The sequence below is a fragment of the Eupeodes corollae genome, chromosome 3 (genome assembly GCF_945859685.1).
Source record: "Eupeodes corollae chromosome 3, idEupCoro1.1, whole genome shotgun sequence".
Taxonomy (NCBI): Eukaryota; Metazoa; Arthropoda; class Insecta; order Diptera; family Syrphidae; genus Eupeodes; species Eupeodes corollae.
The window spans coordinates 125976441-126000268 of record NC_079149.1 but is presented as its reverse complement, the minus strand read 5'-3'; the positions used below and the strand labels follow the sequence as shown (position 1 = coordinate 126000268).

At 36.2% G+C, this 23828-nt stretch overlaps 3 protein-coding genes across 3 annotated transcripts; 2 read left to right on the top strand and 1 right to left on the bottom strand.

The window, feature by feature from the left end:
- The first annotated feature begins 830 nt into the window (after nucleotides 1-830).
- On the top strand, nucleotides 831-3741 carry LOC129949036 (polyphosphoinositide phosphatase). Its single transcript, XM_056060244.1, has 3 exons — nucleotides 831-1015; nucleotides 1088-2702; nucleotides 2757-3741. Exons 1-3 carry the CDS (start codon nucleotides 935-937, stop codon nucleotides 3611-3613), a joined length of 2553 nt encoding a protein of 850 aa, XP_055916219.1. The 5' UTR covers nucleotides 831-934; the 3' UTR covers nucleotides 3614-3741.
- A 4393-nt stretch (nucleotides 3742-8134) lies between these two features.
- LOC129949034 (NAD-dependent histone deacetylase sirtuin-1) lies at nucleotides 8135-17736 on the bottom strand. The gene is made up of 2 exons (XM_056060242.1): nucleotides 16285-17736; nucleotides 8135-10952 (listed from the first exon to the last, which is right to left on the bottom strand). Exons 1-2 carry the CDS (start codon nucleotides 17597-17599, stop codon nucleotides 9553-9555), a joined length of 2715 nt encoding a protein of 904 aa, XP_055916217.1. The 5' UTR covers nucleotides 17600-17736; the 3' UTR covers nucleotides 8135-9552.
- A 1430-nt stretch (nucleotides 17737-19166) lies between these two features.
- On the top strand, nucleotides 19167-21346 carry LOC129949045 (dnaJ homolog subfamily A member 2). The gene is made up of 3 exons (XM_056060256.1): nucleotides 19167-19430; nucleotides 19670-20080; nucleotides 20150-21346. Exons 1-3 carry the CDS (start codon nucleotides 19356-19358, stop codon nucleotides 20795-20797), a joined length of 1134 nt encoding a protein of 377 aa, XP_055916231.1. The 5' UTR covers nucleotides 19167-19355; the 3' UTR covers nucleotides 20798-21346.
- Nucleotides 21347-23828: the final 2482 nt, after the last annotated feature.

The following is a 23828-nucleotide window of genomic DNA, read 5'->3' as shown; positions in this document are numbered from 1 at the left end:
GTCGTTACTTTACTTCAAAAATTTTCAACAGTCCATGCCTAGTAGGTTAATGCTTGTAAACATGATACAAATGATCCTATAATAAAAAAATTGATGCCTATAGTTTTACAAGATTGCAAATCTATGAGCAGATTATAATTAGAGCCTTCTGACGATAAGCATCGCACTATCATTTGAAATTTTCTGACAATATTACAATATTATTTTTGTGTGCCTGACTGAAGTAGAATAGCAAACTGTCTTTGGAATCCATTTACATTTTTTAGTGCAAATCACGAAAGAAAAAAGTGAAGCTAGCTTGGCTGGATTTACTCAGTCATTTTAGCTTAGCTATAATGTAAAACAGACTCAGATTTGTGTGAAAGTTTAGTGATAAGCTCATATACAAAATAGTGCTCAATTAAATGTACAGAATGTCATTTTTGGATGAATTTGATCTTGCTTGAAGTTCGCTCACATTGAAATTGTTTAGTTTTGACCCAATTTGACGTTTTATCCCACCTTTGGATATTGGTAAGAAATAGAAGTGAAATAAATTCAGTATTAATGAGTGAGATCAAATGAAAAAAAAACAACCAAATTATTTATCTGAAGATTCCAAAAGCTCACACCGTTCTTTGTGGATGTAAAAACTTACATTTGATTTTTTCCGCATCATACTCATTGGATTTTTTAAACAATTTGAATTATTTTTTTTACAGTTGCGAACACAATATTTTACATGAAAAATGTACTTTAAATTCTTCAATGGGCACCCCTGTGTTAATATAGTACTATACAGAAGTTTGAAGTGTCGGCCTTGGCAATTGTCAAATCAGACCAATCAGCTGTTTGCTGTTTCACTGATAAGGAAAAACAAATCACAAATTGAAAACTTTGTTTGTTGTTTTTTCTAATAAAATTATAATAATAGAATTATTATTATTATTTAAAAATGAACAACAATAATCCGAATATAGTATTCCATCCCTTGATAAGTTCCATCCAGAAAGTAATCCTCTATGAAACAAAAACAGTAAGTAGACAAAAACCAAAGTTTTAAGTTCTTAGAAAATAATCGGAAGTCCGTCTATTTTTCTTTTTAAAGAAACTTTATCTAGTTGGAAGCAACATTCGAGAAACAAGGTTCCGTCTGCTAACAATTGACCGAACTAAACAAGATGACATTGATATTTTCGAAGACCCCAATGAAAAAAATGCAGCCGAGATTCGTCGTTTCGTGAGTTCCTTGGGCAATCCCAAGGTGGTAAGTGCCTATGGGGTTCTTGGGTTTGTTCGATTTCTCGAGGGGTATTACTTGATTTTGGTTACTAAAAGAAAGGGATGTGCTTTCATTGGAATGCACTTAATCTACACCATCAAAGACACTGTGATGGTCCGAGTGAATGAGTCATCGCATCGTTTGGCACACCCAAATGAACAACGCTACATTAAGATGTTCCAAAGCATAGACCTGCGAAGTAATTTCTACTTCAGCTACAGCTATGATCTAACCAGAACTCTTCAATATAATATGTCAGCTCCTCGTTATGTTGGCCCAGGTGTCGATATCAATAAAGATGATCCACTTCCCGATTGGGATACTCTCACCAACAATGTCGAGGAAGAGAACGAAAGAGTGGACTATGCTTTTAGAAGCAGCCCACGGAATCGTTTTGTTTGGAATGCTTTTCTTCTCACGAAAATGCAACATATTACCAAAGATTGGCTTCTGGAAGTGGTTCACGGGTTTGTCAGTCAATCGTGCATAAGTATCTTCGGGAGACACGTTAATGTGTGTCTTTTGGCTCGCCGCAGCACTCGATTCGCTGGAACACGGTTCTTGAAGCGAGGTTCAAATTTTAAGGGGGATGTTGCCAATGAAGTCGAGACTGAGCAGATTGTCACCGATGGTCATCGAATGTGTAGCTTCACACAGATGCGTGGGTCAGTTCCTTCACATTGGTCTCAGGATATCAGTAAAATGGTCGCCAGACCTCCGATTTCCCTAGACATCTCTGATCCCTTTGCCCAGACTCCGTCGCGTCATTTTGATCGTCTCCTATTTCATTATGGATCTCCTCTCATTGTCCTGAATCTGGTAAAGAAAGGCGAACGGCGCAAGCATGAGAGTATCCTTACCCAGGAGATCAAAAATAGCGTCAAGTATCTTAATCAGTTTTTGCCTCCGCACTTTCGCATTCAAGACATTCACTTCGACATGGCTCGGAAGAGTCGAGGCGGTGGCAACGTCATGGAGATGTTGGCAGATATTTCTGAGAAAGTCGTCCAACAAACGGGAATGTTCTTCAAAGACAGCAACGAAAAGAACTTTCAAACCGGGATTGTTAGGGTAAATTGTGTGGATTGCTTGGATCGGACAAATACGGCGCAGTTTGCAATCGGGAAGTGTGCGCTGGCGCACCAACTGGCCAAGTTGGGTTTCATCAAACCACCACGCTTGGAATTCGATTCAGATTGTGTGACCATGTTGGAGAATCTATACGAGGATCATGGAGATACTTTAGCCTTGCAGTATGGAGGCTCTCAGCTCGTGCACAGAATCAAAACGTATCGAAAAACGGCAGTTTGGGCTTCACAGGGAAATGATATCATGCAGACGTTGAGTCGTTACTACAGCAACACCTTCAGTGATACCGAGAAGCAGCACAGTATTAATTTGTTCCTTGGTTACTACGTTCCCAGTAGGACACATTCTAAACGTGAGTAAAATCTCTCGACTCAAAAATAAATCCTTATAACTTTTTTTTCCTTAGAAAATCAACCGATTTGGGAGCTCCAGTCGGATTATTACATGCACAACACTTACAAGCCCCAAAGTCCGCACAACGAGACAACCCTCTTGACCGACTGGATTCGTCCCAAAGTCCGTTCTTGTCTCCCATGGCCGTGTTCGGATAAAAACAAAATCGTCAAAGAGCTCTTTAGGGTCCACTCAAAAGACTTGGAAATGATCGACTCCTACTCAAATTATCACATGTCCTTCAAATTGACTGACTTTGGAGAGCACATTGCATATGAAATAAGTCAAATGTCAATTCGTTACTTGCCCACATTTCGGATAAATTTTAGTCCCTTCCAACGCCACGAAGAACGTGCCAGTCGTCAGAATCCTTCTCTAACTGGTCAAAGCTCGTCGACCAGCAACGATTCGAGTTCATCCTCAGACGAGGGTAATTCCAGTTCCGATGAAGAATCCTATGCTGGTGGTGAAAATATCTCAAATCAAATCGAAGATGAAGAGCAGGGTCCATTGACTCTGGAATCATTGCTCCCATCAATGGAAATTGTGTATGGATGTACAATTTCGAATCCCAATAAATCGAGCACGGCCCTGTATAAGAAATACGTTCAAATTGGAAAACTATCATCACCACAACTCTATCCGTCGGTATCGAGTCGCGAACAAGATGCTGGAAAGATGATGCGATGCATTGATTTGCAACCTTTGAGTGATTACGGAACAGATTCGTATGAGAGTGTCAAGCCGCCGACAGTCGATGAGAAGAGTATGAAAATTTACGAAGAGTATTGTAGGATACCGAGAAAATTTAACCCAGTTCCCAAGTTTGAGGATTGTGCTGCACTTTATACTTACATTAAGATGATGTAGGTGTGTTTTTCAATAGGTATAAAATATAGGATTTAAGTTGATCAATGTATTTATTCACAGGAGTATATTATTCTGTATAAATAGATTTAATCCAAAACAAATAAAAATAATAAAACACAATTTTTCTGTAAAAATATGGCTATCACAAATCTAGGCACACAAATTGTGCACTCGTGGGTTAACACTTGATTTTTGTATAATAATGCAAAAGATTGATGCGTGTGCAAAGACAAATATTTAAAATCTGAAGTTAGTTACTTAGGAGGCGTGTTATCCACCCTTTTTCTTGTAGATATTCTCGTTTTTAGGGTTAGGATTTTGTTGACCATTAAATTAAAAAAAGGCAAAGAAAAGGCATTTATAAAAAAATACGGTGCAAATAAACAAAAATACATTTATTGATAGTAGAATTGGACTTCCAAGAGTTTTTTAAAGTTCTCAGGCAGCAATCTTCTTTGGTTGTCCCTTAGAAGGGCTTTGAGGGTCTCCTTTTTTCAGCATCGGGCGAGGTTCCATTCATCGGGCATGCTTTCTTCCGACCATATTTTACAGGTAAGTTGTTGCATGCTCCTAACCAACTTATCTCCAGCTGCTTTAAAGAGCTCGGTTTTCGGTTCGTCGTCGCCGTCATACAGTCTGCAGAAGTGGTCCTTCCATATCCTCAGCATTGGCTGCGGGTCCACTATGATGTTTCCACTTTCGCCTTTGGTTCTAGGTTTATGTACCTGGGAATTCGTTTCACCTGTTCATAAAACAATCGAACTGCATTCCTGCTTTTAAGCGTCTCAACATCTTCGACCGCACGCTGCTCATGCCCTCTCTTTTTCCTTCTGAGAAGTTGATGTTCCTCTCGCCTCTTCTGCTCATAGAGCCCATGAGCAGCTTTCGTCCATTTATGCAGCGCTGCTTAGCGTGCCTGTTGTTTGGCTGCATACAAACCAGGGGTTCCTTGTTGGTGGGTGCTTGAGGCCCAGTACATCAGAGGTGGCTTCCCTGATTGCATCTTGGCAATGTTGCCACTGGTTTTCGATACATTGTGTTGGCGGCAGAGAACTTCGAGAGAGGTTACTTGTAACTCGGTCGGAAAAGGATTTGGCGATCTTTTGCGATTGTAGCCGTTCGACGTTGTACCTTCTCCCAGCATCTCCCTGTTTTGCCTTGGGGTCTGGACTCTGGAAACCCGAAGAGGAGCTACCTTGGCTACAACGAGGTAGTGGTCGGAGTCGATGTCGACATTCATGATGCTGGAAGCGTGTGTGGCATCAATCGTAATATGACATCAATCTGGTTGACGGTAGATTGATCTGGAGTAGTCCAAGTTCCTTTGTGGATGTTGAGGTGTGGAAAACGCGTACTGGCTACCATGACGTTTCAACCCGCAGCAAAATCTATGAGCCTGAATCCGTTGTCGGAAGTGTTGTCGTGCAGGCTGTTCTTCCCGATTATTTCAACAAATATGTCTTCCCTTTCTAGCTTGGCACTAAAACCGCCCAGAACAATTTTAATATCGTAGCTACGACATTGCTCATATGTTTTGTCTAAGAGCTGGAAGAACGAAGAACGTGGGGGGGTGCGCGCATATAAGGCTAATGTTTAATTTAGCCTTGATGCGGATGGATGAGGCGTTCGTTGATGCACCTATAGCTCAAGACTTGTTGTCTTAGTCGGGCGCCAATGACAAAGTCGCATCCAAATAATCGCAGTTTTTCATCCTCTTTTTGCCCCGCCCATCCCATCGTATTTCCTGGATGGCGGTGATGTCTGCTTTATAGCAGTCTAGGGCCTTCGCTAATTCTTCGGCCGCACGTGGCCTCTTAAGGGACCTAACATTCTAATGGGGATGTACGAAGTTCGTTGTCCTTAATTCATTTGCGTAGGTTATCAACAGTAAATCCGTCCGTATCCAGGGCTTGTTGGTGCTTCTCAACTATGAGGTTTTTACGTGGCCAGGAAGTCACCCCGACAACCAACGTAGATAAAACCATTTTTCCCGAAAAATTCCATTATAAGCTATAATATGATTAGTTTTTAAGTTAGGTTTATTATTTTGTAGCTTGAACTAATTAGAGATGTTGGACGCTCGAGAAAAAACATAAATAATTTAAGGAGTATCAATCAACCACTTAAATATACTAAAAACTGGACTTAATCAAGAATTTCGACGAGAATCTCGTTTCTTTTTTCTCCTCTCGTGAATATTGGTCCAAGTAATTTTCCTCTAGAACGAAAATCTAATGAAATGACAATGAATTTTCTATTTCAGAGGAAAACTTTAGAGCATCGTTCAGCATTATTATTATTATTTTTAAATGTATGTTGTCCAAATTAATATTTTTCAAAAGATGGTGCAAGTTTTGCTTTGATAGTTTTGCACAGGTTAAAGAGACTTTTGGACAGGAAAGAATGTGGGTCATTGTAAGAGTGGAGTTATCCTCGCAGAGATGGCAGAGTGGAGGTGCTTCTTTTTTGAACAGGTGTTTGTGTGTAATGTATGAGTTTGTTGTCTGAGCTTGTTTTTGTTAAAGATATGTTGCTGGGATAGATTGCTCTGTCCCCGTTTGGATTTAGATTTTTGTATGAGTGGTTGTAGTTTGGCTGATTGGCTGATTTGGCTTTTGCGTCAGCTGCTTCACTGCCATTTATTCCAACGTGGCCGGGAATCGAATTGATTTTTAAAGTTTCGGGATTTAAGATGAGACGGTGTCTTATTGTTTCTACTATTACAATCGAGTTTGAAATGTTTTCTATAGCCTTTATAATTGAAAGGCTATCCGAAAATATGATCGTTTTTCTTTTCTCGGAGTGTGTAATCGCTTGGTATATACCAAACCTTCGGCAGTAAAAGTGGATGTATGAGAGGATAGTATCCCTTTGGAGACAAAGGAACCTTTGGCGCCAACAACAGCAAACGAGGTGTACGTATCCTCTTCGGACGCTACTTTAAAAAGTAGTTTCCATCCAAGAGATTTGTAATTTTCTGCGATGTCTTGAAAAAGCTTTTTGAACATATCATCAGAGGTTAATTTTTTTCGATAGTTGCAAAGTTCGGTGTTTATGGTGTTACTTCGAAGGTTCCAAGGTGGTTGGCTATTCTTTGCGTAGTTTTGATCGGAACATCAAAGTTCTTTGCGAACGTGAGTGCCCTACATAAAGTTGATTGGATTCCTTGATGTCTCTTTCGATTCAAATTTTGTTTGACTTCTGGATGGATGGATGTTCTGTATGAACAGTTTATTTTTGTAATTATTTTGGCCGTGAGAAAGTCAATTCTGTCCTTTAAATGAGGAAGCCCAGCTTCAGTCAATATATTAATGATGGGTGTTGAACGTATGGCTCTCATGCAGCTTCTGGTGGCTGAGTGGTAAGGTGTTGTGATAAGACCCAGAGATGATTTGGAGCATTTTCCGTAGATTGGTAAACAATAATCAATTTTTGATAACACTACGGATTTGGTTAAATTTATAAGAGTATTTATGTTCGCGAAGCTATTTTTTGAAGACAAATATTTAATCATATTAACCCTGGCAGTTAAACTTATCCTTATATAAATACAATGGGTCTAAAATTAAATTTAGAATCGAATATAATACCAAAAAATTTCAAAGAATCATCGTTTTTTATACAGCTGTTGTTTAAATTGACTTCAACAAATTTTGTACAGTTGTTTTTTTACATATATGGAGTAAATTACACCACTGAAGAATAGCATTTATAATAGAAGTAAACATATTTCCCAATTCTTGGAGGTCTTTAATTTTCGAAAAAATGATTAAATCGTCGGCATAGAGTGAGTGTTCGACTTATGAAAGCTGTCTATTATATTGCTTGCTTCATTAAAAGCTATGATGAATAGCACAACTAATAGTGGAGATCCTTGGGGGATGCCGTTCTTAAGTTGGTGTAGATTTGAGTAGATGTTGCAATATTTTATTCGGAATTACCTGTTAGAAAGAAATGGTTGTATGTATTTGGTCCGATTTTCCATTTTAATAGTTGATTAAGAACAACATGTGCTCTGATTCTATCAAAGGCTTTTTGGAAATCTAGACTGAGAATGGTGGCATTAGTTCAGACAATGATGGGGAGACAAAATGGTCAATATATAGAAGGGCGTCTAGAGCAGACTTCCCTTTTTTAAATGCGATTTGTCGGTTGTCGTTCAACATTCTAATAACTCTTTTTTATTTTATTCATTAAACCTCCCTCCCCCTATTGTGATAAACTAGTTATTGAAACCAAGGATATTAAACGATAAGAAATCTACCAAGCTGTTCAAAGCATTGAATTTTCCTTCCATCGTCCTTTTAAAAAAAATTGGTTGTTCTTCAAGTAGCCATCAAGTGTTAAGCTTCTTTTGAGCTTTTTATACTTTGTTAATGCTGAAACATTATTCATCAAAAAAGAGAGAAAAAGGGGATGGGAGACAATCCACAAATCCATTCAAAACAACAATACAACAACTGAAAATATTATAATTTTTCTCCCTGTAAAGAAAAAGAAAATTTTCAAAACATTTTACAATTTTTCTGTTTTTATAAAAAATAATATATTTCTTTTTATTGAAGCAAATATGTATACATATAATATTATATTTTGTGTGTAAACTAGAAACAAAAAAATTTAGTTATTGTGATTTTCGGTGTTTCTTTTATTAATTTTAAATTAATAAAAAAAAAATATTATTAAAAAGAACCAATAAAATAAAAGAGAGGAGAGGAGAGTACAAAATAAAGAAGAAAAACTTTTCAAACGAAATATTTTAAAGCAAAACGAAAGAATTTATTTATTTATTTTTTCGAATTATTTAAAGAAAAAAAGACAAAAACTAAAAGAAAAAGAGCACTTGGCGAAAATTAAGATCACGCCCCACAAAAGAAATGCACTCGAGTTGATTAGTAATTTTTTGTAGTTATTATATAAGATTTTTGTTTAGTGTTTTTGTTTTCTGTTTGATTTTCATTGTTTTTTAAATAACTTATAACAAATAATACAGCTACATCAATATTCATGTTTTTTTTTGTTTTGTTTGTTTTAATAAATTTTTAATATTTATTTTTTAAACGTTTCCCCGAAAGGATCGGAAAAAAGTCTAAACAAAAAAGAAATTATATTTTTTTTTATATATAATTATTAATATTTATTTTATTTAACATCTAAAAAATATAAGAACTGGAAAAAAAAGAAGAAAAATAATTCGACAACAACAAAATATGTAGTTGTTAAGAAAAAAAGTCATACATATAATTTTTATTAATTTCTTTTTTGTTTTGTAAAAGATTGCTCGACATTTAACTACATTGATAATAAGTATATTTTATTTTATGTTTTTTCTTTCTTCCTTCTAAATTGTTTATATATATATTTTTGTTTTATTTTTTAAACTAACTTTTAAACTGCATATTTTTAAAAATTGTTTTTTTTTTCCTTTTGCTGCCTGTCTGCTTCGGATCGGTTCGAAACGAATCAATTTTGTTTTCTTGTTTTTGAATTATGTTTGTATGTGATTTGTGCTATTATTATTTTTGTTTGCTGTTGTTGCTTTTTGATGATGTTGAAAACGCAGAGAGAGACATTCAGAGAGATTGTTTTGTTGAACGTATATATGTGTTTCTTTTTGTAGTTTTCCTTAAAAGCTTATTGGTAGAATTAATAAAAATTTAAGAATAAACTTCACTGTTTTGCTTTGTATTTTCTTTTTTTGTTGAAACATAATTGTTTTGATTTTTTTAGTTTTGCTTTTATTTTTATTTTTATTTGTAATTTTCCTAAATCGAGAGGATGTGTGTAGAAAACAAACCTGCCCGATGCCACCGCGATTAACTTAAGGCTGATAATTAATTAATTAAAAAAAAATATAGAGAATTAAAGACAATATAAGAAACTTTCATAAATAATAAAAAATAATATAAAAAAAGACATTTAACTTGCGACCGGGCTTCTTATATCTGCGGAGGCACTTCTTCCTCAGCAGTTAACTCAAACTCAGCTGGAATCACATTACTACTGTTGCTGCCGCTGTTTATGGTGGTGGTGGTGGTGTTGCTGCAGCAAGTAAGAACATTCCTTCGCTTTTTGATTGGCGGGCCATTGTCGAGCGTTGTCGCTGCTGCCGGTATAAAAACTATATCATTGGGGGCTTCACGTTTCACCGACGATGATGAAGGCGATGGGCTGACACTTGATCTGCTGGCGGCTGGCTGTTTAACAGGTGTTTCCGGTGGGGGTAGATCTTCGGGTGAGGTCATAAGTGGCGACAGTTGATCCTCATCCTCGAAGTCCTCCTCGGCTTCGTCGGAATCCTCCGAATCTGAGCTCAAGTTGACTTGTGCACCGGGAAATATATACGAACAGGTAGATTCGTGACAATAGAAGGTTCCATCGATCAAGCGTTCGGCGGCAGTTTGGCGTTTCGATCGTTTGTTCCGAGTCCAATTGGAGTTTCTTCGATTGCTGGTCGTCGAAGGACTGCACTCTATTGAAGTTATCATGCTGTTTTGTTCTTTCGAGGCTCCACAACCAGCCCCACGTCCAACTTCACTCGCAGCAATACCATTTCCTATTCCTGCGATTCCACATGACACCGAATTTGAGGAGTCGCAAATGCCACTGTCCTTCGACGAATCTATGGACAAATGCCGATAATTGTAATTAACTGGTTTTTTCTGTAGCCTCCCATCGAAACTGAAACTCTCGCTTTCCTCATCCTCAATACCCGGCTCATAGCCCTCCTCCTCACGATTGTCCACCAAATCAAGCATTCCATGTTTGATCTTTGTTATAGCGGCAACATCTTCCTGTTCCTTGAACAGTGGTATATCGCAGAAATTAGCCCGTGTCGGGATGCTGCACGATGGCATATCCTCTGGCCTGCCCATCATCATCGGTTGGATCATCGACGAAGTCGAACTCTCAAAACCCGAATCTGAATAGCCTGTCGAACGTAAAGCCGTATCAGTTGATGTGGAAGATTTTACAGATTGTGTGTCAGTATCTAGGCTGCCTATAACAACAGCTTCATCTTCGACGGCGACAACTTGTGCATGGGGAGCAAGGTGTTTTGCTTCGGTTAGAATTGTCTGATCGAAACATATATCGGTCCAATCTTCGGCTAATTTGTGACACAATTGATTGATTATAACATCGGAATCTCCAAGCAATTCAACATCGAATTCCAAATGACGCAATTGTTCGCGATTGATAAGAATCTGGGGTACACTTGCTGGAATTGAACTGGGTATGAGTGCAACTGGTCGAACTTTAAGGGAAGAACCCATGACAATGAGAAGATCACACTTGTCCTTATCACTGGCCATAACTGTGTGGAATTCTTCAGGAAGACCTAGAGAGTAAAGGGGGAAAGTTTTTTAAGGATTGATTTATTTTTATTGTTAAATTAAGCTACACAGACAGTTTGGTATGAAATAATTCGATTGTTTGATGATAAATGGGGTGAGTTTTTGTATCTAAAAACACTGCACATAGTTTTCCTAGGTAATAAACATAAATTGCAACTCGAACCTAAAATATATACAAAAAATTTAAGGAGCCAGTTTCTTCACTCCAGGTTGATATTAACTTGAGGATTTATTTTATTAAATTCTTTTATTTTTTGTTTTGGTTTTTATATTTCGTGGTGTATTGATCTTTTCAATGTTCTTTTTTTAAGATTGCGAAGTTTATTTTGAAAATGGAGGCTTCTCATAAAAAAAGTACTTCTTGAAGTAGAAAAACTACTTTTTAATCTAAGAAACGACGGAAAAAGTTATGCTGATATATCGTCAACTATTGTTAGACCACAGTCTAAAGTTCAATATGTATTAAAAAATTATTTGAAAAATAAAAGCTTTGAAGTGGTCGCAGGCAGAGGTCGGAAAAAAATACTAGACGCTCATATGGAACGAAAAATTAAAAGAATGGTAAAGGCTGATTCCAAGTTAAGTGCTCCTAAAAAAGCTGCTGACCTTCAAGCAAATGATGGAATACCGCTTAACCCTCAAACTGTTCGGAACTTTATAAATTCAAATTTAAATAATGATCGCACGGTACATAAATAAACCCTATAAATCAAAAGCAAACGTTTCAAAACGCTTGACCTATACGAATGCATACGTTTCGAAACCAGATGATTTTTGGAATAATGTGTTATTCCTTGACGAGAGCAAGTTTAATGTCTTTGGGTCGGACGGTCGCAGATTTGTGTGGAGGAAACCAAACACAGCATTAGATGTGAAGAATTTGCAATCAACGGTGAAACATGGAGGCAAAATGTTATGGTCAGGGGAGCTATGGGTCAAATAGAGTGGGAAATTTAGTTTTTATAGAAACAACAATAGATGAAAACAAATATTCACAAATTTTAAAAGAAAATTTGAAAGCCAGCGCTTTAAAAATTGGCCTTAAAGACGACTTTTTACTTGTGCACGACAACGATTCTAAACATTCATCAAGTGGAGTGGAGTGGCTTCTCTATAATGTTAAATCGCAATTGCCTCATCCTCCCCAATCCCCAGACCTTAGCCTCATTGAGCATCTTTGGGATTATTTAAGAAGAAAGGTCCGAGAATCAAAAATAAGTAATAAAAACCCGCTAAAAGCCGGTATATTGGAAGAATGGAACACAATTTCTCCGGAAGTCACTTCAAAACTAGTTCTCTCTATGAAGAATCGCCTTCAGAATGTTATAAAAGCGAAAGGTTATCACACTCGCTACTAAAACTTACATATATATAATTAAGTTTTTTATCACTGTACGTGCAATTGTTTTGAGCTTTGATTTCATACTTTGGCTAATTTGTTGCATTTTTTTTTCTCCATGAAGTTTTTACTAATTTATTTTGTATTGTTTATAATCCTCATATAATAAACAATACCAAAATTGAAAAGATAATGGTTAAAAATCTGTTTTTCTTTAAACACCTTAGCTATTATTTTAAAGAATCACCTGTACGAACATTTTTGGGAAAAAGTGTATTAAAATGATTGGTGATAGTAACATAATATTTTTTGTACCGCTATTTTATCTAAACAGTGACATAGTGAAATTTTTAGATTTTTCCATACAATTTGACGGCGATTTACCTTTCCCAACAGAGATTCGTTTTCTAGCCGTACTACGCGAATGTAAAGTCTACTCTTAGAATGTGAGCAATTATTAAAAAACATTATTTCATTATGTTAACCAAAGTGCAGCATCATTTGTGACCGGAAATCTAACGAGTTATTGTCGAGAAAACAATGTATCCGCAGACAAAAACATTTTTGTGAGGTTTTGTAAAGTGATGGCATTGTTGGACAATTTTTCTCCAAAAACAAGGTTGGAAACGAAGTTTTGATTAGATTTAAGGGTCCTTTTAAACTTGTTCTTTTACTGAAGTTGAAAACATGGATTTGCACGTCCTGTGTTTTATACAGGATGATGAGTCGGTCATGTGATCCATCCCATGTCACAAGTGATTTTTGAATATAAAAATTCCCAAATCTTGTTATCAGTTGGATTGGCAATATTAAGTTACTTCGCTTAATTTTTGATTCTTGTAGAATTCCGTGTAGGACCAATGTTATGTGAACAATCTACAAAAGAGTCACCCACTTAAGCCCAATAACATCCAAGCAATGTTTCTAAATCGAAACTATCAACTAGAAAAATTGTAGAGACAGAATCCGCTGTTACGAAGCAAGTTAAGGCAGCCACTTAACGACGTTGTATTCCATAACACTGGCCTTTATTTAAATCCGATTCCATATTTCATGTTAAATTCATGTTTTTTTCATTTAATTCGCGAAGGTTTTCGAAAACTATCTTCTCATTTTGTTGACATTTTTAAAGAGAAATATTTCAAATATTTAAATAATGAACGATGGAGAGTCCTTCTACATCAGGATGCACGAAACCGTAGGGTTCGCACCTGGATCGTATCAAAACGCGAAGGGGACAAATGAAGAGGCATGTTAAATGAGACTTAAAGTTCCGCTATTTTAACGCTCAATCTACAGAAGGGTAGTAACGTTAAGAAATAGATGACATCAATGCCAAATTGGCGTTAGACAAAAAGGTCTTTGATTTGGTCTAACACCTTTTTTTTTGTATCTTTTGTTGAATACTTACAACTTAAATCTAAAAATATTGCCAAATAACGAATTAATTTAGTTTTTAGAGAATAAGACAGACAAAATTCATATTTGTTTTGATATTAACGTCTTAAGTTCATTGAGTCGGTGTAATTTAAGACCTTTTTGCCTAAAATCAAGTGTAAGTATTTTAATGCTAAAGTCATTGAACTAGACGAGTTGTTTTCCTACTTTGAACATTTTTCATTTCTTCATTGAATTGAAGTTGTTGGACTCTAGGTTTTTATAATTTCAGAGAATCAAAAAAGAAAAAAGATTTGTATCGACTTTTAGTCCAATACTTTTACCAAAGTACGACAGTTAGGTTCATGGGTTAGATACTACCTACCTACCTTTCTAAATACAGTGGCTCCCACGACTAACCGGACACATGAAATATAAAAATTCGAAATTTATCCAAAACAATCTATGCTTGCTACATATAGGAACAAGTATTTAAAATCAAATGGGGTGGATGGCGCACCAATCCGTTGTGAACCAGGGCCTTGTGACTTACAACTCTCAACCATTCCTCTGTGCGAGTACTGTTGTCAGGAATGGAAGGGACCTACAATTTTAGGCCGAATCCGAACGGCTAGTTTGAGAAAGCACTTTTTCATGACAAGAATTACTCTTGAAGGATTTGTCAATTCCTCGCAAGAGGCAGTACTTGCGAATTATTTTTTAAAAATTAAGGTGACACAGGCAGGGATTGAACCCAAGACCCCTTGCATGACAGTCCAACGCACTAAAAATCATGCCACGGGCACTCAAATAGCAAGTATTGCATTCGTTCAAAAATTCGAAATAAATTTTAATCAAACATAACATTATGATGGCAAAGAAGAAAATGGGTTATCATTCTTTACGAAAATGAAATGTAAAGCGAATATTAATAGTGGCTTAATTAATTCAAGTTTTTTTTTTTAATTAATTAAATTTTTAAAGTCAAACTTATTTTATAGATAAATTTAAAAACATATACAGGGAAAGAAATTTATTGCAAATAAATAACGTTTATTTATTTAATGAAAAAATACAGAAAACTAAAAATAGTCCATTTTAACAAACCAATAATGAACGTGTACACTTCATTGTTTTTGATAAAAAAAAAAACACAATCTTGTAAAAAGATTTCTATAATCTATAACTGCTTGTAACCTTCTAGGCATTGATAGAACCAAAAAACGAAGAATGCTTGGGATCATTGTCGTGAAGAAAACAGAAACTACCTCCAATTTCTAATTTTGCGGCTGTTGATTGCAGAATATTTTCCCTCAACAAACACCAAACTCCCAACACCGTTTGCTCCCATGGCAGCCCACACCATTAACTTCTACCACCATGTTTTACTGTAAAAATTCAAATTCTTTGGATCTAAAGCTGTACCTTGCTTTCTCCATACAAAACGTTGGCCATCCTACCCAAATATGTTAAATTTCGATTCATCTGTAAAGATAACCGAATTCCAAAACTGTTGGCTTTTGTACATATTCTTTTGCATAATCCAGACGTTTTCTAATATTTTTTAAGGACAAAAGCGGTTTGTCTAAATTCTTCCAAATGTAGGAAGAATTCAAAATGTTATGACGATAAAAGATAAAAAGATATACTTTTAATGTGCTTAACATTTAATAGATCTTATGTGTATAGTTACAGAAATATTGAACTTAAAAATCAAACTGTAAACCTTATTGTTTGGTTGATCGTAAATTTGTAAACAATGTTTAGATTCGGGAGCAAGTTTGTGCGACCCAGTTGTGCAATTTATTTTCTTTTAGTTTTAAGTCTCTCAGAAATTTGATTTCAACGTTAAACAAATTATTATTTTTATAATGCGTTATTTTGTTTTTATTTACATCGAAATCAAATTCCTGTAAAACTTAAAACATGAAACTCTTAATATGAGCGTTAATTGTAGTGCTTGGTTGCGTGTCCTTTCAATTTAATAACTTCCTCAAGGTGTTTGAAGCACTTTAAGACAGTTATGCGATAACCAAAGCCTTGCTGAATAAAAGGTGTGTCTTAGGTCGTTGACCTGGTAGAACATGTAATTATCTTGTATTCTCAGTTTACTGACCCCAAATAGGGCTTCAAAATATTGATTTATTTTAGCTTCTACAAAATGTAAGTTACCATCACCAGCATTCGCAATAATTTATTGTACTGATTTGACGTTCTGGTTACACAATAAGACCAATTTTCAGAACTTCCTTAAATGTCATTATTTGACGTATAAAGTTCTATTACCGAGTTACTACATTTCAAGAACAATGAGTGTCCGATTAATGACTTAAACTGTTGTTTTTGTTTATTTTAAATTAATTTGAGTTTAAATATTTCTAAATTATAATCAAAGTAAATTTGAATTGCAAAAAATTTTCATTTTTTGTAACCGGTTTATCGTGGGAGTCACTGTACAATTTTTAAAAATGCTTGCGAAACTCGGATAAGCTCGTCAGTAAATAAATAAATAAATAAATACCTACCTACAACCTTCCTCATCCCTTGCTGCTATCATTTTAAAAAGAGAAGAAATGATATTAAAATAAAACAACACTCACCTTCGCCAAAGAAAACAATGTCCGGCTTCATAATTCCATTCTCGACGATTGTCTTCAAATCACCCTCAGCCACACTATCCGAGGCATCAGAACTATGCATAACATTTGGCTGACACTTGGGGCAGACGGGAATTCTTTGGGCAAATATATCCTCGCGAATAGCATCAGCGGTTGTCTTGAATTTGCATTTAGTGCAACTTGCAGTCGAGAAAGACCCATGACACTCGATCACATTGTGTATTCCCGCTACACGCTCCAATGTGTCGATATTTTGTGTATAATTGCGTAAAAGCTTCTGCTTTGACTCGAGCAATTTGATGAAACGATGACAAGGTGACGGCGTAAATTGTCCCGGATAGATTTCCCTGGCGAATTTATAGAACGGCCGTGGATCCCTGGAGAAGTAGTTTATGTCGAACATAGCCTGCGGATCAGGCAGATCTGGGAAGTCTTTGGCCAAGCGACTGTATATTCCATCGCTGGACCGAAAGTCTGGGATTCCACAAGACACCGAAACTCCTGCGCCAGTGAGAACGATGATGTTCTTGGACGCCTTCACCAAGTCAATAACATCGTTGAATGTGTTTACGGTGCGCAATTTACGGCGTCTTGGAGGTTCGGACAGCATACTGGCCAAAATGCGCCACAATGTCATATCGTTCAGCCCGGGAGCAATTTGTGAGGCTGCGGCACCATTGGGCAGAATTTGCGATAACAAATCCCTCGGATTTGCACCCGAGTGAATTTGCTTCTGCACCCAATTTATGGGTTTTGTTGCTGCGACTGGCTTCCATTCGCGTCCAGACACCTCGGAGAGTCCACTCAGATCGGAGAAGTCCGAATCATCGGATGAATTATTATCGCTTTCGTCTGTTTCATAATTGGCATCGTCTTCGTCGTCATCTTCATCTTCTTCACCTGCAGCAGCAGCAGCAGTGCCAGCGACAGCAACACCAACAGAAGATTCAGTTTTATTGTCCATTTGCCTTTCGACAGGAACAACAGCCGAAGAAAAAACATTACGTGCCATCAATTCTTGTTGATTTGTTGTGTCTGCTTCGGCTTCCAACAAAGGCCCAATAAAAGTTGCTTCCTTTTCTTGTCCATTTGCATTTTCGTTTGCATTACCATCGACTACAACAGCAGCGAGTGTTGTGTGTTTTGTGGGAATGGAAATGGAAACATTTTCAGCGTCGTTCTTTTCAGCGGGAGAATAATTGTTTTGGTTACTTAGTGTTGTGTGAATTGTGGATTGGATTGCAGACGTGCTATCGCAATGTTGTGTTATTAAGTTTATATGGATATTATTTTCCATTTTGATGGTGTTTTTATTTTGATTGAATTTAATTAAATTGGTGAAATTTGGAATTTAATTTTAATATTTTGACTTTTTTCTGCATTACTTGACACACACTAACTAAACTACAAATGACGTGATGGCTGACATTCACAAAAATGGCCGACCAAAATCTGTTCGTTCTGCAAATGGAAAGCTGTCAAATAGATGAGGGCACTGCCAAGTGCATACAAATTAGAGTGTTTGTTTATTCTGGGGTGAAATTGAACAGGTTTTTTAATTTTAATATTTTTTGTAAGTTATTGTTTGTTTTTCGAATTCGTGATAATTTTCCTTATAATTGGTCATGGAGCAGTCAAACAAATATACAGAATTCACCACCCAAAAGTCAGAAAAGCTTTGCTTTGCTTTCTTCCTCTTTGATTTTCCGATTTAGAACATTTCCTTGATCAAATGTAACAAAAATGTGATTTTTAGAAGATTTTTTGTGTTCAGATTTCTTACATTTCGTAACAGATTTGTTAGTCAATAACAAAAATTGCAATTCACTTAGTTATTTGCCAGCTCTAATTTTTGTTTTGTAATTCTAACAGAATAACAAAAAAGGTCTAATTATCTTTCAAATGTTTTCATTTGATTGAAATGTCATTTGGTTTATATTTATGATGATAATAACAGATGAATAATGAGTTGCAGATAGTCTCTTATAGATTTTTGACTTTTATCCCCTTCAAAATTAAATTCGAGATTTAATTTGAAAAATTTCAAAGTTTAAGGTTGAAGGTTAAAAATGTAATTGAATTCTCTTTAAAGTTTTTATCGACCAGAAATTCCACATTTATTAAGTGAAAGAACAATTTTGATTTGGTGTTAAGAAACAATGATTGCATAGCCTTGTAGCGTAGCTAGAGCCTGTAGATAAGGCAAATTTAAAGGAAAGAAGTCACATATATGTTAGAATTAAGAAATGAAAGTTAGTATTTTGACATATTTACAACTTTTATGTGCGTGATGGTTAGTGTATAGGACTGTCACTTTAAAGGGCTTGGTGTCACCTAAAGTTTTTTTTTTCCACAGGTACGCCTCTTGCGAGGAATTGACAAATCCCTTAAGAGTAACTCTTGTCATCTTTCTTAAATAAGCCACTCGAATTCGGCTTAAAACTGTATGTCCCCCCTAACCCTGATAACATTACTCGTACACAGGAATGGTTAAAAGTTGTAGGTCACTAGGTCCTAGGTCCTAATGGATTGGTGCACCAACTAATTTATTTATTTATTATGATACTTTTACATTTTTGATCGACATAAAACCCATAAAACTTATCTTTTAAAAAAGAGTTGAAAGCCAAGTAACAAATGTTTAAAATTTAGTTTTAACACAAATCCAGTCATTTATTCAACTTGATTCTCTTACCTAAAGTTGGTCATACACTAAATGACAGTTTTTAAAACAATTTTCTATTCAGCACTATCAAAGTGCACATACAACCTCAAACATAATAAGCAAATCCACATTCCACAAATACCGCCTTATAACACTATCTGTCAAAACACGACAGTACAAATTTTTTGACAGATTGCTTAGAGTTCCATAAATTTTCTTGGTTTATCTTCCAGTTTTCCTCAGAAAAATCGCCAGACATTCGCTAATTAAACAAAATTTCGAATATTTATAACTTCATATCTAAACAAATAAACTCTAAACTCGTTTATCCATACATTTAGTCTTATTTCGGTGGCTAAAACAAAATTAAATAGAGCGCTAATTTGTGATGGACGAAAACGATGTCTCACTTTATGATTTGCTAGAAGTTGGCAAAAATGCAACAGATGCTGAAATAAAAAAGGTAAATCGTTAATTAGATAATTTAAATAATTTACTTAATTATAAAAATCAATTGTATTTGTTTACGTAACAAAAGAAAAATAAAAGGAAAAATTGTTCATTGTTTAGTGTGAACGGAAAAAAAATAATTGGAAAAAGTCAAATGAAAAAATGGCGAACTCCAAATGAGTTCCACAATACACTCTGGCTAAAAAGTTTTGTAACACAGATTTTTTTTTGTTTTGTATGAAAAAATAATAGAATTACAGAAGATTGGCTAAAGAATTTCATCCGGATAAGAATCCAGAGGCAGGTGATAAATTTAAGGAAATTTCATTTGCGTATGAAGTCCTATCTGACCCCGAGAAACGTCAAATCTACGATAGATATGGCATCAAGGGATTGCAGGAGGGTGCCAGCAGCAGTGGCATGGACACTGAGAGTCTCTTCGCCAGATTTTTCTCGTTCGGCAGCACCAATGACCTGCAGATAGCACTTCCAGTCACCCTAGAAGAGCTGTATAATGGAAATCCGTCGAAGACACTTGAATATACCCGCATGGAAGTTTGCACTGACTGCTCGGGCACTGGGGGTGATACCAGCAAAGAAAAACCCTGCGCTGATTGTGGAGGCCTCGGCTACCGCACAACTATGGGCATCATAGTATCAGGGGTAGGTTTTTCATTCAACCCTTCTTACTTACATAAAAACTCATTCTAACTTTGATTTTTAAAATTGCAGCGCTGTGATGTATGCCATGGACGTGGCAAGTTTCTTGAAGAGGAATTTCAATGCAAAGAGTGCTCGGGCAAGGGTCTTATCGAAAAGGATACCAGCATCGAGGTTGCCATCGAGAAGGGCATGCAGCATGCCGAGAAGATCCCCTTCCGTTCTGAAGGCCATCAGAGCTTGAAGGGCGACCGAGGGCACCTCATCGTCATTCTACAACAAGAACAACATGAAATATTCCAGCGCAAGCTCAACGACTTACTTATGCCCAATGTGCAGATCTCTCTAGTTCAAGCACTTTGCGGCCTCGAGTATTCATTCACCCACATGGACGGCCGAGAGTTGGTATTCCGCACCGAGCCTGGCCAAGTAATCAAACCCAGTTCCATGAAGTTGATCAAGGGCGAAGGAATGCCCAAAAAGAACAATCCATTCGAACGGGGAGATCTTATGATATCCTTCCTCGTGGAAATGCCCCCAGACTATTTTGCAGACGAGGAGGTGATGAAGAAGATCGAGGAACTCCTTCCACCTCGGATACCATTTGTAATGCCCGAGGGCGAATATGTGCAGGAGGTATTCCTCGAGGAGGTTCAGTCCAGCGATGAGTACGATGCAACCGATGATGAAGCGGCAGCGGCGCAGTGCGCCTTCTCGTAATTCTGTTTATTTCTCTCGTATCTGTGGTATTTAAGAAAAACGAATTCGTCGTCATTATTCAAATCAAATATTTAAAAACACATCTCAACACACAAACACACACACGCTCTCATTCATAACTATTCATTCAAATTCAAAGTCATTGCGTTTTTCTATTAAATTTTAATTTACATGCATAATTTTTGTTTAAGTATTTCGTTTTCTTTTAGTTTTTTAATTTTTAACGCTGTTGTTATGAAGAATTTATATTTAATGCAAATTAACATTAAAATTTAAATTAAATGCATACATAAGTTGAAGTATGTATGTTCATGTATTTATGCAAAAATAAAACTGCATAGGTAGGATTTATTAAGAAACAGGATTTTGTTGTTGTAAATAACAAAAATTCAAACAAATTGATAATGTTCCTTTTTCACAGAAGTATTTCTTTTTTTATTGTTTTTGTTTATTTTTCTTTTATTTTGTTCATCACAAATTTGTTAGACAAATAATAATTCAGACTAAATAGTTTACTCAATAATAAAAAAAAGCATCTTAACATATAAATGGAGGTTTATTTTTAGTTTGTTTGTATCAAGTTGAGACTTTCTGCTTACGCAGTGCTCCTGTTTATTAAACACCGAACGATAAAAGGGATTTTCACACAACTTCGAAATACTTAACATTTTGAGTTCGTTTGTGTTTCCTATTCTGATGTCCACTTTTTTGCCATATCGGCAAAATAAGATAAACGTTTTATTTATACTTAGAAATGGAACTATCAAAATTTTCAAATTGATTTTCCAATTCTTCACAACGTTTCCGTATAACTTTTTACGACGACCATATCTCGAGAACCCGCAGAAATATTGAATTCAAATAAATCTTGTTTTACAGATAATAATATAAAAGTATGCAGGAAGGTTTTAAAACAAAACGCAGTGAGTAGATTTGTTGATGATTAACATTTTGTTGGCACCAAATATTTCACGAACCAATACCTAACGTTATTTTGCTGCGTCACGAAACGTCATGGTAGCCAGTACGCGTTTTTCACACCTCAACATCCACAAAGGAACTTGGACTTCTCCAGATCAATCTACCGTCAACCAGATTGACCATATTGCGAACGACGCCAGACACGCTCTCAGCATCATGGATGTCCGAACTTTCCCAGGAGCTAACATCGACTCGGACCACTACCTCGTTGTAGCCAAGGTAGTACTAATGACGCTATCGATTTCAGTTAAATTTTATATTAAACATTGTGTTGTCATACAAAACTATTAACTTGCTTAAAGTGGTGCTACGGACCAGGGCTTTAACCAATATGGGCCAGCAGCCAACTTTGTTCTAGCTAGCTTTCTTCAATTTTGTACGCCAAGTTGGTTCAGGTGTTCCCTATAACAGTCGCGGTCTTCATTAATTCTTTTGGCTATAGGTCAATGTTGCTGTAAGGCCTAAATTGCTCGTCGTTATTTATCTTCTCATCCACTCCCCATCTATGCAGACAGGACCAAAAATCACCTCAAGAATTTTTCTCTCGAAACCTACTAAGACCTTCTTATCTTGCCTTGACAAGGCCCAAGCCTAGACTCCATAAATGAAAAACGGTGTCTCAGAAAGTGACTTGAATTGCTCGAGAGAGAAGTTTATACTACTCAATTGCCTTCTTAGTCCAAAGAATTATTCGTTTGATTTCAGCGCAGGTGTCGTTGTCTGAATTTATAGTGGCGTCTTTGTAAGTAGGTAGACAAAGTCCTTAACTACTTCAAAGTTATAGCTTTTCATAATGAAGCTTTGTCTGGATAACAGCTTATGCTTGGTCATAAGCTCATTCATTTACCACTAAACCCATTTTTTCAGCTTTCTTTGTAATACTCAGAAACCACTGACATTCCGTTTTGATCTTCCAATTATGTTATTAATATCGGCATATCCGAGTTATTGGACGGACTATTAAAACCCATCGGAAGATTGTGGCTCAAGTTTAGACGATTGAGTTTTACATAATTCTTTCCAGAAAGATGTTAAAGAAGTCGTATGAAAGAGGATCGCCTTGTCTTAAACCTTGTCTTTTTTGAAATCAAAACCATCGGTGAAATCCTTTCAAACCTTGATAGAGCAGCGTGCATTCTCCATCTTCATTGGCTGCGTTCAATCTCGTGTTAGATAGGGTATCTTGGATAGGTGGATTTTTAGATACCTTGTTGAACGAGTTGGATAGCTGTCAAAAAATAAAAAAAACGTTGAGCTGTTCACAAAAAGTAGAGAAACATTCATGGATGAAACACAAACACGCTTCAGCTTCGGCTTCGCCTGACGTTTACTAGTTCAGCCATAGGAATTCAATGCATGCTATCACAATGGAGCTTCGACCTCACGTTTTGTTTGACAATCCTAAGGAAAAGAACGTAATGCAACGTAATGTGACTCCAAACGGAAGCTCTAGTTCAATTATCTGAACATTTGCTTTGTTTGACAGCTCAACAGCTGTAAAAAAATGTCAACAAACAAAATATTTGCTCTTTGGAGGGATGAAATAATAGGAATGTCATTCAAAGCAACCTCAAAGCAGGTCCACCGTAACGCAGACGAAGCCGAAGCTGAAGCGTGTTTGTGATTCAGCCATTAAGGTTTGAAGTCAAAATTGTTGTAAGATAAAACATTTAATGGATAATTTAACTGTCCTAGCAAATTAGTCATCTACAAGACGAGGACAAAATAAGCCGATTTTGAAGTTTAAAAAAATAGATCATAATTACCTTCTGAAATTCGGAGGTAAATAGCTTCTTCTTCGTCTAAAAATACAAAAAGCTTCTTTAAATACAAAAAGTTGAAATCAATTTTCAAGTTTCTTGAAATTTAACCATGTGGTGAATCAGCTGTTGTGTCAGAATCCTACATACAACAGAAATTCTTGGATACCTATGAATTCTTTTTTGACATCTCAGCTGTTTTTGATCAGCTATTATTTGCCACGTAAAACACTGTGGGAAGTTATCAGTGTGGGTAGCTTCCCCAGCTCTTTTTTTTTGTTTTTGGGAAT

What these genes read in the sequence shown, in the direction of transcription:
- LOC129949034 (XM_056060242.1), bottom strand. Translation starts at nt 17,599, where the DNA reads ATGGAAAATAATATCCATATAAACTTAATAACACAACATTGCGATAGC. An exon ending in CATTGTTTTCTTTGGCGAAG is followed by an intron (nt 10,953 to 16,284) that starts GTGAGTGTTGTT and finishes TTTACTCTCTAG; the next exon opens with GTCTTCCTGAAGAATTCCAC.
- LOC129949036 (XM_056060244.1), top strand. Translation starts at nt 935, where the DNA reads ATGAACAACAATAATCCGAATATAGTATTCCATCCCTTGATAAGTTCC. An exon ending in TCCTCTATGAAACAAAAACA is followed by an intron (nt 1,016 to 1,087) that starts GTAAGTAGACAA and finishes TTCTTTTTAAAG; the next exon opens with AAACTTTATCTAGTTGGAAG. An exon ending in CAGTAGGACACATTCTAAAC is followed by an intron (nt 2,703 to 2,756) that starts GTGAGTAAAATC and finishes TTTTTTCCTTAG; the next exon opens with AAAATCAACCGATTTGGGAG.
- LOC129949045 (XM_056060256.1), top strand. Translation starts at nt 19,356, where the DNA reads ATGGACGAAAACGATGTCTCACTTTATGATTTGCTAGAAGTTGGCAAA. An exon ending in CAGATGCTGAAATAAAAAAG is followed by an intron (nt 19,431 to 19,669) that starts GTAAATCGTTAA and finishes AAAAAATAATAG; the next exon opens with AATTACAGAAGATTGGCTAA. An exon ending in TGGGCATCATAGTATCAGGG is followed by an intron (nt 20,081 to 20,149) that starts GTAGGTTTTTCA and finishes TTAAAATTGCAG; the next exon opens with CGCTGTGATGTATGCCATGG.